The sequence below is a fragment of the Lontra canadensis genome, unplaced genomic scaffold, assembly GCF_010015895.1.
Source record: "Lontra canadensis isolate GAN:19392208 unplaced genomic scaffold, GSC_riverotter_1.0 scaffold18, whole genome shotgun sequence".
In the NCBI taxonomy this organism is placed as follows: domain Eukaryota; kingdom Metazoa; phylum Chordata; class Mammalia; order Carnivora; family Mustelidae; genus Lontra; species Lontra canadensis.
This window is the reverse complement of record NW_022631012.1, coordinates 13,470,993-13,484,018: the sequence shown is the minus strand read 5'-3', so window position 1 is coordinate 13,484,018 and position 13,026 is coordinate 13,470,993. Positions and strand designations below refer to the sequence as shown.

Genomic DNA, 13,026 nt, shown 5'->3' with positions numbered 1-13,026 from the left:
GCATAAAAGTTGAATGTGTAAATTAAATATACGAATGGCACAACACTACTAAATGACACTTCACAATTTTCGAAGCATTATATAGATTTTGTCATTTAGGTCTTCCAAAAATTCTATAATACAGACGGAGAAGGGGGTAAAAATGACTTGCCAGAAACTGCTAGGTGATTTGCATATACTCGTTCATTTATTCTCACAATGATCCCGTATGGTAGATACCATTATTATTCTAATTTTAAAGATGAAGAAAAGTAAATCACCAAGGTCACACAGTTAATGAGGTTTAGTAGGGACCAAAACTCACAGGAGGGGGACTCCAAAGCATTTTACTTGTGCCCAAAGCTACACTTCCTATTTCACAGATAAAGAAATCAGTCTGGAGACTAAAGACAATTAATCCTGCCACTAGGCTTTTCTTGAGGGGAGAAAAAACAGCTTTCAAAAATAAAACTATTTTCAAGAAATAGAATTATTTTCCTCCAGAGTGAACATCTTTTACCCTGCACTCGTTTCTGGAAAGCTAAATAAATAAGTTGTACTCCTTTCTAGTATCCAAGGTAGGGAAACAAGAGGTTTGAAGCATAAATAATGTACTGTTTCCTCCTAGGAAAGACTTGCTAAGTGTCATGGCACACAGTGTGGCTTCTGCAGCCCAGGGATGGTGATGTCCATCTACACGCTGCTGAGGAACCACCCAGAGCCAACCCTGGAGCAGATAACCAAAGCTATTGGAGGTGAGCTTTCTTGGTCCTCTGTAGGTAGGGCCTAGGGTAGGAAGTGCCCGAGTAACTAGAAAAGGAAATCCCAGCCCACGGAGAGACATTATGGCAAACTTTGAGATTCCAGGCACCTGGCTAACATGAAGGCCTCCTTAGTACCTTTAATACTTTCTAGGAAGTATTACCTTCCTTTTGTGAGCAGTGATGCCAAGACCTGGGGCAATATTGGTTTCATTACAAATCTTTCTTTCTTAATGGATCCCGGTGTCCCTCTACGAAGGCATTCAAATAGGCTCTTTCTAACACTTATAATATTATCTTTTCCAAATGTGGAAATTTGGGTAGTGTGGAAGAATGAGATTTTTGTTGCTTATTTTTAAATTAATCTGTTAGACTCATTCATTAACTCTGCTTACTACAGTTAATTTTAAAAAAATTTTTTATAAAGAAGATAGACTTTCCGATACTTTATTTTTATGTTCTGGTTGGATTAGGAGGTCATGAGCAGCAACTAGTTATCACAAATAAACTTAGCAATTCAGTCTCATAAAATGAAATAACTATCAAATCTAATGAATAAACACAATTTTCTATTAAAAAAACAAAAACAAAAATGAAAGGAAAGCATGTTAACAAATGTAGTTTCCTGTAACAGATCTACCCACTTTCAAGGTAATTGGCCCCTAGTTCTTGGAAGGAAGCCATGGAAGTAAACCTCTAAATATTATAAGAAAGCTCTTTGTCCCTTTCAGTAAACAAGCCTAGTCAGAAGTTCAGTATTATGATGAAAAGATGTAGACTAAAACAAAGTAAAAATGCAATTTAAATTTTATAAGTGATATATAAAAATAGTATTTTCCCTTGTTTTTCGACAACTTCTTCACTCAAAACTTTTCACTTTCTTACAAAGTACTACTAAAACTTTGGCCTATGGTTTCAATTATAATTTTAACCCAACCTGAATAGATAATCTTTTTTTTTTTTTGAAGCTTTTATTTATTTTTTTTAATTTATTATAAACATATATATTTTTATCCCCAGGGGTACAGGTCTGTGAATCGCCAGGTTTACACACTTCACAGCACTCACCACCGCACATACCCTCCCCAATGTTCATAACCCCACCCCCCTTCTCCCAACCCCTCTACCCTAGCAACCTTCAGTCTGTTTTGTGTGATTAAGAGTCACTTATGGTTTGTCTCCCTCCCAATCCCATCTTGTTTCATTTATTCTTCTCCTACCCCTTTAACCCCCCATGTTGCATAATCTTTATTCAATGAAATAATCCATACTAATGAGGAAATGAGAGCTTTGAAAAGCAGAGATCTTGTGATTTGCCCTACTTGTTGTTTGTTTTTTTGCATATGCACAGTTTTAGGATTATTTCCTCCCAGATTCTGTGCCTGTAATTCACATAACAACCATCAGGAGGTGGTGCTATAAAGTTTGGCTAAATTGATGAAGTAGATAACCTTATGCAGGGTGTGAATAATTTGGAGGGTATATTTTGGTTCACAATCCATTTGCTTGAGCTCTTTCTAGAATTATAAATCCTAGCCACACTGATAGCTTTCATGTTAATATTTTAAGGGAAACAATAACATATAATAAAGTCCAAAGTAATACAGTTAAGGGTGGCACATATCTTCTAAAATGGTCAGCTGGTATAAATCACCACTTCATTTAATCTTGTCTTTCTCTTCAAGACTAAGGGGAAAATTTTTTTTTTAATTTCCATATTTTTTCCCCGTAGAACCAGAAGAATTTCTGCAGTGGCTACTATTAGCATCCCTGTGGTGAGCCTTCCATAGCGCTTGTAGACTTGTCACTGATTATGTGGCCAAGGACAAAAACATGACAGAAAACTCTGATATTAGCTCTCTCTAAACTTTAATGTTTACTTATAGTTTATCAGGGAGAAGGTGTCCATTGCCTCTTAAATACTTGTATCTCGTGCCATGTTAGTTATGTTTTAGACATTTCAGCTCTTTTCCTTGACTCCAAAAGGAGATTCTTAACTCACACACTTCTACATTCTTTCTTCTTAGCAAAAGGAAAGATAGATTATGAGGTCTGAATTCCATCTCGAGCATGCAGATTCTTCTTCAACTGTTCTGTTCTAAAAACAAAAACAGAGGATAATCTGTTAACCAAGTTTCCGCATGACTCACTGGCATCAAGCTTTTACACTTTTGGATGTTTAAACCTACCCAATTCACACATTTATATAGCTTATGAAATTGTTAAGATGCATCTGGACATATCATTTTGAATTTATTTTTAAAAAATAACATATTCCTGTTAGGAAAAATGCAAAAAAAAAAATTAAGAAGGAAAAATCTCATTCATATTTCTGCCCTCAGGAAATAACCACAATCACATACTTCTGTTTGCTGTCAGTCTTTTCTATGCATAAGTTTTGTTTTCTTATTTTGAATCCTTGTGGCTACTATATATATGATTTTATACTGTATTTACAATTTTAACAGTGTAACATAAGAATTTTTTCATTTTATTAAAAACCTCTTTATAAATATCATTTATACTGGCCGCAGAATTTCAGTATACTTTGTAAAAAAGTACTGGGGGGGTTCATGAAATCTAAGACACTCTTCGCCTTCTCCAGGAACATAAGATCCATTGAGGGAGATGAAGCATGTACATAAATGACCCTACACTAGCACAGTTGATTATAGGTCTACAGAAAGACCCAGACAGTGAGTGGTACAGCTCTGGCTGGAGTGTTAGAGCAGACCCCATGGAAAAGGGCCCTGACAAATGGACATATTCTCCCTAACAGAACATGTGAGACAGAAAAGACTATGTAAGAAAAGCTTAACAAAGAGACAAATGAGATGTTATGGGAGTGGCAGGGTTACATGAGTTAGGACAGGGGTGGGAAATAAGGGAGGAAGAGTTGATTGGAAAAATTATGGAGACCTTTGTGATATTCAGGGAAAAAAGATAATCTCAAGTTTTTTTTGAAGAACATCTCTGTTCCCAAGAGAAAAAATCTAATTAGTAATAGAGCTATTTCACTGGAAAAAATGAAGCACAAATAAAGAATATATTTCATTACTATTCCTTAAAAATTGATCTCTTTTTTTTTTTTTTTTTAAGATTTTGTTTACTTGGGAGAGAGAGAAAACATGAGCGGGAGACAGCATAAGCCAGGGGTGGGAGGGCAGAGGGAAAGAGAGAAGCAGGACCTGGGATCATGACCTGAGCCAAAGGCAGACACTCAACCAACCGAGCCACCCAGGCACTCCAAAACTGATCTCTTCTTAATCAGGTAATTTGTGCCGCTGTACTGGATACCGACCAATTGTAGAAAGTGGAAAAACTTTCTGTGAGGTAAGTTACAATAAAAAAAATCTTTTCAGTTGATTTAATACATTAATGGACATTTGCATAATATCATCTATTACATTCAGTTATTTCTAAAATACCCTCATGTTGACTTTTCTAACCATTGGAAGTTGTTGAATGCCACTGTTGGTATTTTTTAAATAAACCTTTTAGCATGTATCTCATTTATAGCCCGAAAATAGGTACTTTCCTAAGAAGTAAAATATATGTTACATGACTTCAAGAAATGCAAACTCAATTAAAGAAAATAATATTGACTAAGGAATAGTCTATATTATTTTAGACCAATAGACTAAGACTATAGACTTTTTAAAGAAAAAAAATATAGACTAAGAATTGAAAAGCAAGATATTAAAAGTTCAATATGTCCCTTATACCATGTATATCAGTTTTGAAGGAACATGGATTAAGAGAATTAATAAGTGGGAAGGGAAGGCACAAAGGAAACACTGGAGAAGGGAGTTCTGAGCTTGGTCTTAAAAGAAGTGATAGAAACGAATGGGTGAAGAGAGGCCAGTAGAAAATTCCAGGTAAGAAAACACACTGAAGTAGGAAAAAGAAAAGATGTCCAAGGTTCAACTAGAAAACTGATACAGCTAAAGCATTAGGGAGTAAAAAGATATTATTCTGAGCTAAGGAATTTAGACTTAAATTTGGTAATCAATATACAGTCATTGTCTGTTCTCAAGCTAGGTGTAACATGGGAACAATACTTCAAAGGGAAAATTCTTGGCATCTGCCAGTAAGAAGGATAAAACTGAAAAGAGATGAAGGCGTGGACTAGTGCAGCCCTCCATGAATGAAGCAATGAGGACCTAGACCCACGTGGTAGATATGGACCCAAAAAAGATAACTTTCAGGAAGGGGATTGTCAGAGTCATAACCTCCAGACAATAAAGGATACAGTTAAGAAGAAATCCAAATCATCCTCAAAGTTAAAAGATTAAGGAACCAGACAGGATGAAGGAAATTGGAAAAGAATGATTTAGCATATGGCACAGGGTGTGGGAGGCTGTAGTTTTGAGATATATTAAGTTTTCAGAATGTTAAATATCAACAAGGTTTCAGTTTGGATGGAATTCTAACACCATTTTTTTATGGTGAGAATTATATAATTTTTGTTGACCAAAAACAATTCAAGTTACACAAGTTAATTCCAAATACCAAAAAGTCTTTGGGGAAAAAATCTACTTTTAGGCCTGTAATGAAGAATCTGAAAAACTTTACACACTACAGCTATTTTGAAATCCTGGGTAAGATACCGTTCATGTCGAACCACATGAGTGGTCGGTCTTCCACCATTATGACTCATGAAAACAGCAACTTCATATGATTCATGATTCAACCTAATACTATGTGATTTTACCTGGAGGCCCAATCTACCTATACAAAAATAGGTTTTTTTTAATCTCACTCACTTGGGTCCCCACATTAAGCCATTTGTCATTTGTTCCTTTATTGTGCACAGCATTGTCACAAAATCCAAATCCCTTCTTAAGTCCGTAGAAAATTCCTTAAAGGTAAAAACAGCCACCACCTCTGCAGCACTTTCTATCTGTCAGATACTGTAGGTGCCATTTGCATATTTAAATCAAACAGACCTGTTTGGGAGGGGTTTTATTTCCCTAATTTAACAAACTCAACCCAGTTACTATGTGTTAAAGTAGGAGCTAGAGCCCAGGTCTCCTTGACTCCACGTGCAAAGTCAAACCATATGTCTCCAAAGCACCCCAAAGTCTTGGGTTGTGTCTACACATGCAAAGGACAAACAGGAATGAAAATAATTAGATAGAGTTGCAGTAACTGACCAGGGCTTTCAGTCTAAAACTACTACTTGGGGTCTGCATGAAGTGTCCTAAAAATTAAGGTAAAATGGTTTGGGACTTGAATCATCCAAATAATTCAGAAGAGCTCCAATAACACCCAAATAAAACCCAGGTTTTCAGTTTATTTTTCTTTGTGTATAGAAAATCTTAAAGGCAGTTTGCCTTCCCAGGACTTTGTGACAGATACATGCTGTATCACTCTTAGGATAAAGAAAAGCCATCTCTTTTGGTTTTTTGTTTACTACCTTGTTAACTACTCCATTTACGGCACTCTACAGGAAGCCTTAGCTGGCTGACCCTGCCTCTTCTGACCTCCTTCATGATCCCCTGGGATTTGAATGACACATTAACAAGACCTTATCATAGCATGATTACATGCTCCCTGTAATTTTCCCTAATTGCTCAGTGATGGAATGGCTTGTTCTCCACTCCACCCCATTACAGAGCCCTTGAAGGCAAGGACAGGCTCTGTTACTTCTTCCATCACTCTGTGCGGCAAGTACTGCAAGTACTCGGGTTGATGTTTTAAGAACTGACCAATGAATTTGTTTTAAATTCTTGCATGACTTCCTAAGGAAACAACTGTTTGTGGACTGAAAGGATCAGGAAAATGCTGCATGGATCAAGAAGAGAGGTCTTTTGTAAATAGACAAGAAAAAGTAAGTATCTGGAGTTCTACTTCAGTTGGGATTGACTGAAAAATACACACATGAATCCAAATGTATTCATTTCCTGTTCTTTTCAGTGAGTAAAGTAAAAGGAAAAGAATTCAGGAACTAAAATATCTGTAAAATGCTTCAAAAATTAGCAGGCCCATGACTTTCATGAGGCCAAGCACCACAGAGGCATTTTCCTTAAGAAGCATTACAACTTTCTGTGCCTTAATCAGGTTTACCACCACCCTTCCCCACAACAAGTACTATGAGAGATGTAAGTAGTGCATCTTCATGCTCGTGGCAAATAAATATCTGTGAATAATACCTGAGACCCAGCACAGAAGCTTAAAACCTAATTCCCAATGCTTAAAGAGGAAGCCAAGAGTCCAGTAAATCTGCCAGGAAACCATTACAGTCTTCGGAGGGTGGGAAGAATTCTACTCAGGGATACTTTGTGGCTCTGGCACCTCCATTTTGTGTCTGGGGTGTCAGAGGTATGACCCTAACTCTGAAGTCTCATGCTTAAAAATTCCTGTACATCTTTCAGTAACTCTGAAGTTCTATTTGTATTATGTTTTGTTTTGTTGAGATGTGTACCAAACTGTATAATGAAGATGAATTCCAGCCCTTGGATCCATCCCAGGAACCTATATTCCCTCCTGAACTAATAGTAAGATGCTTTTATTGTTTACTTTTATTGTTTCATAACATGACATGGTACAAAGCCTTTTTCAGTAGTCTCTGGAATTACTGAGTTTTAGACATTAGATGGAAATGTGTCCAGTGTGATAACCCATTGGTATGAATTTGTTCGGTTCAACTATAAAAATTTTAAGCAGATAGCTTAGAAGAGTAGTATTGCTAGGACCTCAGAGATGCTTTGATTCTTTGTTTACTCAAAGACCCTGAGCTCAGAGTATAGGTAACTTACTTAAAGTCACACAGCTACACTGTGAGATATAGTAAAGATAGTTTGAAAAAGGATACTTATTATAATGGAATTACATTACTCTTTCTGCTAGCCTCTGTGATTTCAACTCAGTGGGGAGAAATAGAACAATATAAATAGTGTCTGTGTTCATCATTCCATTCCATAACTTTGGTCAGAAGAGAACATGAGATGGGGGATATGATTCTACTGACTTCCCATAGGGTCACAGACCCTACACACCCCTCAGAGTGTGAGAACTTGGACTCACTATTTAAAGAGTATACACACACATGTTGCATACATATGTATGTATATAGAGAGAGTTGTAAAAATCAAACAATTTCCACTATACCTAGTGAATGGTTTAAGAGATTTTTTAAGGATAATTTTGCCTATAAGCAGTTTTTGTCATACCAAAACACCTAATCCCCAAAGATGAGCCCCTTTGAGTCACTGTTAAGCCTGGCCCTTTAATCTCAGACTAGGACACTTTCACTACACCATAATTCCTCCTCTTCAGACACTAGCTTCACAAATATAGGTAGAGTTAGCTCTACTCTATATGCAGTTGGTGATGGACTGATACCTATTATGATATTTATTCAGTGGTGTCCACATGGATCTTATCGTATCAATCCAAGTAGTTGCAAATAGGCCATCCTTTCCTGATCAACACAAGGTAGGTCACCTCAGAAAACTAAAATGACCCATCAGGCCATTTGGACAACCAGAGCAGTGGATATCCTCATGGCATGTAGCTCAGCAGCCTTACCGAAAAGCCTGTTTGGTTCGTTTCTCTGCAGAGAATGGCAGAAGATCCAAACAAAAGAAGACTGACATTCCAAGGGGAGAGGACTACCTGGATTGCCCCTGTGACCCTTAATGACCTTCTGGAGCTGAAAACCAGTTTCCCTGAAGCCCCCCTCATCATGGGGAATACTGCAGTAGGTGGGTGGTTTTTAAACGTGTTCCTTAGTCTAGTTTGGGTAACCTAGACATCTGTTTCTCTTTTTAAATTCCTCATAAATGCAGTTCATTTTAATTAATGGATACCAATGGTCCTTTAGAATACTTCATTGTTTTCTTTTGCAAATGTGTGGGTTTTGTCACAATTTTCACTCTGGATTATAAGTAAGCAACATCTATTACCACCCATTGACTTCCTTTTCTAATTGCTTTAAATACTTTTCTCCTTAAGGACCCAGCATTAAATTTAAAGGTGAATTCCATCCAGTTTTCATATCTCCCCTCGGGCTTCCAGAACTGTATTTTGTGGACTACACAGATGATGGTATGAACCTTCATTTTCATTGGCTGTTGGTAGGCTATAAGTAATTATGTGCACTGGGCTTATTTGAGCACTTCACAGAATATATGAACTCATTTATTCATTAAGAAATATTTATTGAGCATCTACTATGTGTCCTATATGAACTTATCAAACTGAATTATTCAGCTATGCCACTGAGTACTACATGGTCCTCAGAGCCATAATGGTGGGAAGATGCCATATTGGTTGTCCAGAAATGGAGAGGTTGACTGAATAAAGGAGACTTAAGACATTGGCTGGCCTGTAGGAAATGTTCTTGCCAGATACTACTCCATGATTCATAAATTTGCTCAAGGCTCAGCCTATACCCACACACATTCAAAAAAAAAAAAATCTGGGACACAAAATTTGAAAATTTAATTGTAACTATCTTATTTATTTTTATAGTCTTTTCACAACTTACCAAATGCTTTCACATCTCTTGTTTCTTTTGATCCTCATGACAGTCCAGGGAGGCAGAGAGAGCGGGTGGGAAGCTTGGTAAAGATAAAGAATCAAAGGACTTAAGTAACTTCCCCAACTTCACACAGCTAACACATGACCAAGTCAGGACTGGATTCCAGGGTTTCTTACTTTTAGTCAAGTTCCCCATCCACATAGTGCACTGAAAAATGTTATCTGAGAAACATCCAAACTCAGCATTTGCATAGGTAATGGTATAGGAGGCAAAAATTCTACTTTAAAATAAGATTCCCCCCAATGAATAAACAGAAATCAAATGAGAAATTGTCTGCTTTCCCCTTTGATCATTCTTTTTTTTTTTTTTTAAACCAGTTAGAATGTTCATATCAGTGGACTGATAGGAAGAAATGGAGCAAGGGGAAGCCGGGCTGGTCCAGGAGAGGGTTGGAAGTAAGGTGTGGAGGTACTTGGTTAGAGCAGGGTGGGAGTGAAGAGACTGGGAGGGAGGGAGAGCCTATAACACTAAGTCAGTGTTTTCAACCTTTTCATTATTGCCTCACTAGGGAACAATAGACATTTTCCCCCTAATCGTCCCTCCATGAAATTTTAATACCATAGATAGACCATATATCTGTTTGTGTACAGTGTGTATTCAGGGCTTTATACATCAAAAGAGTAAGGCTTTCTTCACCCTCGTTGGGCTGGCATTATCCTTGAGAATACATGAACTAGATGACGTCACTTCTCAAAGCATTCCCAGAAAGCCCACTTGCCAGTAAAACTTACCCAAAGTACAGGCAGGAACAAGATGAAGAGCTGGCTGTAGAAGACAGGCGAATGGGCAATGCAAATGTGTCAGTCACTTCCCACATAGACTCAATGATCTTTTAAAAGACTTACAGAATCAGGGCACTTTGTGTGGCTCGTTTGGTTGAGCATTGACTCTTGGCTTCAGCTCAGCTCATGATCTCAGTGTCATGGGATTGAGCCCCGCATGGGGCTTGGTGCTCAGCTCACAGTCTACGGGAGGTTATTTCCCTCTGCTCCTCCCCCTGCTCACACTCTTTTTTTCTCTCTAAAATGGATAAATAAAATCTTTAAAAAAAAAAAAAACAACACAAAAGTTTTATAGAATCTTGACTGAAATTTTTGTATTTGATCAATTTATTCAGGAAAACACTTAATTGGAAATTAACAAAGTAATGAGTTTCAGATACCTGTGCTTGATGTGTCCCAAAATGTATGGCACATATGACTGTATACATGACTGAGAAAAAGAATTTGGTACTTAATATTTGGGAATAAAGCAAATTGCCAGAAATGTCTTTACCTTTCATTTTTCTAAGTTAATATAAAAAAAGAAAATACACTTGAAAGATTCTTTCTGTGCAGCCCATGCATCTTGTCATAATTCGCCTTCAGTTTCTATTCCACTGTCTTTTTGTCAGGGGTGACCATAGGTGCAGGATACAGCCTGGCCCAGCTGAGTGATGCCTTACATCTCGCTGTTTTGGAGCAACCAAAGGAGAAGACTAAGACTTACCGTGCCCTCCTGAAGCATCTGAGGACACTTGCTGGAGCCCAGATAAGGAATATGGCGGTATGCACCCTAGTGTGATACGAAAGAAGCCACAGTTACAGTCTATTCAGCTTAGCAACATTACTCTGAAGAGGAATCCCCCGTCAATGTCAAACAAGTGTCTACAATATAAGTGTGCATGTGTGTATGTGCTCAGAGTGAGAGTTATCACACTGCATGTATATGTGTGTCCAAAGTGAGAAATGGCATATTATATCACAAGATTATGGTACTGAAGTCTGAAGGTGCCCAGATTCTAAACCCGGCCTGTCAACCATGAATGGTATGATACCGGAGAAGCCCCTTGACCTCTTTAAGCCACTCTTTTTTTCACTTTAAGAGTTAAAGTTCAACCAAATGGACTGGCCAGCTCTAACAGGCTATGAAATATGTCTTATCCAAGGTAGAGTAACAAGAGCCTACATTTCGAAAATACTCTTTTATGGCTGTTTCTTGTCTTAAACCTTTGAGCTGAGCTCAGTTTCTTAACACGTGCATCCCACATGTCTATTCTTGGACGTCCCCCAGTTGTCTAGCTTACTGAGGTTTCCTCATTATTCAAGATTTAAGAGTAATTGGTTTAGGTCTCTGCCCATTCCACACAGGATGGGTAGTTCAGTGAGACTTTGGTGTGGGGCATTTCTCCTGATAGTCTCTGCCCCTATTTCTGTTGGCTCTTGAAGTTCCCTGTATGTTTCCATCCTCTGCATCTTTTGTTCCTTTTTCTAGACCAGGTTATTCTTCTCCACTTCACCCCTTGCCCACCATCCCCTCAAAGTTTCTCATTCAAGCCTATGTCTGAGGCGACTTAATTGATGATTTGGAATGACAGAGACGAATTCTACTGCACGACATTACAACAAGCATTTTGAATGGGAATGCTACATATCCCAGTTCTTTAGAGTTTACTCACCCTAGTTCCCCACTTTACCCCCATGTTATTGGACACTCATGCTAGGGTCAGCTCTCAAAGAAATGTTCTTCCTCATTGCACACAGAAAAGGAACATTTTCTCAAGCAATAAGTTTGAACTGGGGTTGGGGGTGGGAATCTTGCACAGTATGTGGCCTGACTCTGTTTAGCTCCCCTAAAACCATACCAGATCATTCTATGAAACAAAAAAAGAGAAAAAATTAAAACTTAAGATTCCTATACACATAATTCCTTATTTTTCAAATAACTAGCTTAAAAAATGTTATCTTTTTTTATTTAGACTTTAGGGGGACATGTGGTGAGCAGACCTAATTTTTCTGACCTAAATCCCATTTTAGCAGCAGGAAATGCTACCATCAATCTGATATCTAAAGGTAAGAGATAAGCTTTGAGCATTCTGTTTTATAATTATCACTGTCTGTTATGTAGCTCCTTTCATAAACCGTGAATTAGGACTCAAGTATATCTAACTCAGACTCACCAAATATATAGGCTACTTCTATGTTACCTCAAATGTTAGGATGAAACTGAGATCAATTATCCCATTCTCAGATGTTCTGTATCTTGTAGATCAGATAAGTTACTGCACCTGAGAGTTTTTCTTAACTGTTTGGCCACATTTATGTACAGTCCAAATTGTAGTATCAAAGCATTTTTTTTAAAGATTTTATCCATTTATTTGACACTCAAAGATCACAAGTAGGCAGAGAGGCAGGCAGAGAGAGAGGAGGAAGCAGGCTCCCCACTGAGCACAGAGCGCAATGTGGGGCTCGATCCCAGGACCCTGGGATCATGACCTGACCTGAAGGCAGAGGCTTTAACCCACTGAGCCACTCAGGTGCCCCTCAAAGCATTTTTTAAATGAGTTGTGTATCTGCAGTTTTAAAGCTTTAGAACACATTTCTTTTCAGAGTTTTATAAAGATGGAAATTTTTCTTATAGGATTTTTCCTTCTCTTTTTTTAAGATTTTATTTATTAATTTGACAGACAGAGTTCACAAGTAGGCAGAGAGGCAAGCAGAAGGAGAGGGGGGAAGCAGGCTCCCCGCTGAGCAGAGAGCCCAATGCAGGGCTCGATCCCAAGACCCTGAGATTACGACCTGAGTGGAAGGCAGAGGCTTAACCCACTAAGCCCCCCAGGTGCCCCTAAGATTTTATTTTTAAGTAATTTTATACCCAGCGTTTGGCTCAAACTCACAACCCCAAGATTAAGAGTCACATGTCTACTGAATGAGCCAGCCAGACACCCCTAGGACTTTTCGTCCTAAACAAAATCAAATT

General features: G+C 38.0%; 1 protein-coding gene across 4 annotated transcripts in view; it reads left to right on the top strand.

The window, feature by feature from the left end:
- Positions 1-13,026, top strand: part of LOC116869143 (aldehyde oxidase 4-like) — a 57,072-nt gene that overhangs the window by 9,074 nt on the left and 34,972 nt on the right. For all 4 annotated transcript variants that reach the window (XR_004382969.1, XM_032860122.1, XM_032860120.1 and 1 more), the window contains 8 exons: positions 608-734; positions 4,012-4,073; positions 6,490-6,573; positions 7,160-7,240; positions 8,305-8,449; positions 8,700-8,792; positions 10,682-10,833; positions 12,026-12,119. Coding sequence is in view for 3 of the 4 variants with exons in the window: in XM_032860122.1 (XP_032716013.1) it covers positions 608-734; positions 4,012-4,073; positions 6,490-6,573; positions 7,160-7,240; positions 8,305-8,449; positions 8,700-8,792; positions 10,682-10,833; positions 12,026-12,119 (838 nt within the window). In the remaining variant the exon portion in view is untranslated. The remainder of the gene's footprint in view (positions 1-607; positions 735-4,011; positions 4,074-6,489; positions 6,574-7,159; positions 7,241-8,304; positions 8,450-8,699; positions 8,793-10,681; positions 10,834-12,025; positions 12,120-13,026) is intronic.